At 39.4% G+C, this 3,773-nt stretch overlaps 1 protein-coding gene across 2 annotated transcripts in view; it reads right to left on the bottom strand.

The window, feature by feature from the left end:
• Positions 1–3,443: 3,443 nt before the first annotated feature.
• AIG1 (androgen induced 1) overlaps positions 3,444–3,773 on the bottom strand; it is a 299,456-nt gene continuing 299,126 nt past the window's right edge. For both annotated transcript variants that reach the window (XM_049789376.1, XM_049789375.1), the window contains one exon: positions 3,444–3,628. Coding sequence is in view for 1 of the 2 variants with exons in the window: in XM_049789375.1 (XP_049645332.1) it covers positions 3,591–3,628 (38 nt within the window). In the remaining variant the exon portion in view is untranslated. The remainder of the gene's footprint in view (positions 3,629–3,773) is intronic.

Genomic DNA, 3,773 nt, shown 5'->3' with positions numbered 1-3,773 from the left:
CAGGGAGCAAACCGCATCCATCCTGCATCAGCTGCATGCAAGGCAAGCGCCCTACCACTGTGCTACCACTCGACCCCTCAGGTTAAAATTTTTAATAAATCAGCTGGTTAAAAAGTAGGTATGGGTCTAATGTCCATACACATGTACTCTTAAATTATATCTACTTTGAATTCTCTCTAAGTAAGTTATCAGTGCAGGGCTGTAAGGATAATAGTAGGCAAGGGGCTTGCCTAGCATGTGGTCAGTCTGGCTTCAATCCCCAGCACCCCATATGGTTCCTTGAGCCCTGCCAGTGGTTATCTCTTAGTACAAAACCAGGAGTAAGTTCTGAAGTACACCTGTTATTTGTGTGATCTAGAGTCCCCCCAAATTAACAGTTACCAGTAACTTTTAGACATACCTCCTTTCCTTCTTCCAGTTAGAAGTGGGCCCCTAGGGCCCGGAGAGATAGCACAGTGGCATTTGCCTTGCAAGCAGCTGATCCAGGACCAAAGGTGGTTGGTTCGAATCCCGGTGTCCCATATGTTCCCCCGTGTCTGCCAGGAGCTATTTCTGAGCTGACAGCCAGGAGTAACCCCTGAGCAATGCCAGGTGTGGCTCAAAAAAACAAAAAACAAAAACAAAAACAAAACAAACAAAAAAAAGAAGTGGGCCCTCAGTAGGGATCACTGAGGCAATAAGGCATATAGATGGTTAATACCCTAAAACGAACTTGCCCCTCAAAAGATGAAGGAAAATGTCTGTGCATCTATGGAGCAGAAACCTGACTGCAGGGGAGGGAGCAAATACTAACCACTTGACATATGCCCCTTTATTGCACAGACTTACCACACAGTACGAGCAATCAGGTTAACACACTTTCACTGTCAAATTTAGAGCTTTCTTTTAAGACTATTTAATCGCTGCTGTGACTTTTTAATTAATGAATTTTTTTTATTTTCTGATGTAAAAAAAAAGTTTAGGTAAATGTGTTAAACCAACTGTAGACTGGCATATTGTAAATATACTTCAACTTGCAGGCTGGTTGTTTCCAGCCACTGTCTCCTGATGCCTCTTGTTTTCCTAATCTAAAAACTATGTTACACCAGTGAAAGGGGGTATTCTTCTTATAATTAAAACCCAACTACACGGGGCCAGAGTGATGATGCAGCAGTAAGACATTTGCCTTGCACATGGCTGACCCATAACAGACCTTAGTTCAAGTCCTGGTATCCCATATGATCCCCCAAGCCAGGAGCAATTTCTGAGCGCATAGCTTGAGTGTCACCGGGGGTGGCCCAAAAATAAAACAAACAAACAAACAAACATAAAAAACCAATACAAACTGTTTGTAATCATGGTGATTAAAGATATTAATTTAACAAACATAAGAAACCAATACAAACTGTTTGTAATCATGGTGCTTAAAGATATTAATTTAAAAAAAAGAATAAAGGGAATAGGGGAGGAGAAAGAGAAAGGAAGAAAAGAAAAAGCAGGCCAACCTATTAATAAAAATGCAATGAGAATTAAAAATAAAGTAAAAGTAAAAACTATGTGTCTTATAAAGCGAAAAATATGATGGATTGCAGAGAATATTAAAGAGGCAGGGAATATATATGTATATATGCATATACATATGCATATATGTAGATAAATATTGGTCTCTAGTTTTTAGTAAATCATGTAATAGTAGTATAGTATAACTTTTGTAGCGAGTAGTTTTATATTTCTTGTATTCTTTTCTTATCTTTTCCCCCCTTTCTTCTCAATGTTCTTTCTGTGATAGAAGGGGTGTCCTGTACACACTTCCTGTGGTGCTTGTACACACCTGGTTTTATGGTATAGCAGAAACTATGCTTTGTTGTACTGACAAGATCTCCAAAGGCAGTGCTGCAGCAGTCCACTTAGGCCTGTGGAGGGTGCTGGGGACAAACCTATAGCAGCGTCCACCTTACGTTTACAAGGCCAATGCTTCGTCACTGAGAATTCTTTGTGCTCCTCTTTATTACCGGTTGATTGCTCTGATTGTAGAAATTGTCACCGATACATATTTATATGAATGTTTTAAGTTATATAGCATTCCACATTTTGCGTTAGGATTGGGGCAGTGGCTAAGTGGTAAAGCACATGACTTGCATGTTTGGTGCTCTGGGTTTGATCCCCAACAAGACAAGAAACCAATAGCAAACAAACAAAGAAATGTACAAAATATGGGCTAAAAAGAAAGCTTGACAGGTGGGAGTGCATATTCTGCATGCAGGTGGTCTGGATTTGTTACCCAGCTCTACTTTGTCTATTATCTCTAGGAGCGAGTATTGGGCTGGGAGTTGCCTATAAGAACAGCTGAGGATTTTTTTTTGCTGAGGATAGCAAAAAAACCTGGACAATGACCTGAGAAATTAGTTTTTCTTCCAAATATTATTTTGAATTTAACAAAAGAGTATGTTTTTCTGGAGGGCACACCCTGCAGTATTCAAGGGTTACTCCTGGTTCTGTTATCAGGAATCACTCCTGGCAGATTTGAGGGACTGTATGCTGGTATTGAACCCGGGTCTGCTGTGTGCAAGGCAAGCAATGTACACATTGTACTATCACTCTGGCCTCCAAAAGGTAAAGGGTATGTATTTAAAAAATAAGAACATTGGGGGCCGGGCGGTGGCGCTAAAGGTAAGGTGCCTGCCTTGCCTGCGCTAGCCTTGGACGGACCGCGGTTCGATCCCTCGGTGTCTCATATGGTCCCCCAAGCCAGGAGCAACTTCTGAGCACATAGCCAGGAGTAACCCCTGAGTGTTACCGGGTGTGGCCCAAAAACAAAAAAAAAAATAAGAACATTTATTTAAATGTAAAAATTTATAGGTTTGACTAAGAGGTTACAACGAGTTTTATTATCACTAGGTCAGAGAAATAAAAGGTGACATGGGGTACTGAGAGTTTTGATATTTACCAAGCAAATTTTAGGCTGAGGTTGCTTCACCTTTATTAAAATTATATTTTGTATCTAGGAAAGGGCTTACAAGATTAAATTATGAGATACAAATACACTAAGGTTTTGATGAAGTTGATATAGTTCTTGTACCAGTGCCTGTTTAAGCCTTCTTGAACATTATTGCAAAAGCCACGACTGCTGAGTTTCTTCTGGGCCTCCATGCCGTGATGCTTATAGGTTCAGAGATACCTATGTCTGGCTTTGCATCTGCCATTTCGATTATATATATGTTCCCCAACAAGAAACACCAAATAAACTTATTCATCCTGGATCAAATGAAATTACAGGTCTATAAAACAAAGCAAAACACAACCGAAAAGCCAATGGTTAGTTTTAGAAATCAAAAAGTAAGAAAAGAATGTCACTATCAACAATGGACTTGGAGGAAAGTCTATAAAAAGACACAAGGATGGTTCTTTTGAAATTGCCTGTACTGTTATATATATATATATATATATATATATATATATATATATATATATATATATATTTATAAAAGAAGTCTTCCCTTTGGGGCAAGGGGTAGAGGTCCTTGCCAATCAGCTCTTTGCATTGCCAATGTGCAGGGAGGTATAAATCCTCAATGGTGGCTCAATCTAGCTCGTCCTCATAGATCAGCATTTTATTCCAATTTAGGCTTCTTTTTCTCTTCTTCCATACCTAGAAGTATAGGCAAATAATATAATTTTAAAGGTAGGTTAAATCATGAGCAGGCTTTTAAATATCTCATCTCCCCCTGCTTTCTACCCACTTGCCTCTACCCACCCATCTTCATTGCACTAAGAAGAAAAGTGATGACAAACTT

This window comes from Suncus etruscus, chromosome 15 (assembly GCF_024139225.1).
Source record: "Suncus etruscus isolate mSunEtr1 chromosome 15, mSunEtr1.pri.cur, whole genome shotgun sequence".
NCBI lineage: Eukaryota > Metazoa > Chordata > Mammalia > Eulipotyphla > Soricidae > Suncus > Suncus etruscus.
Note: the sequence above shows the minus strand (reverse complement) of the source record. Positions and strands in the feature narration are given on the sequence as shown.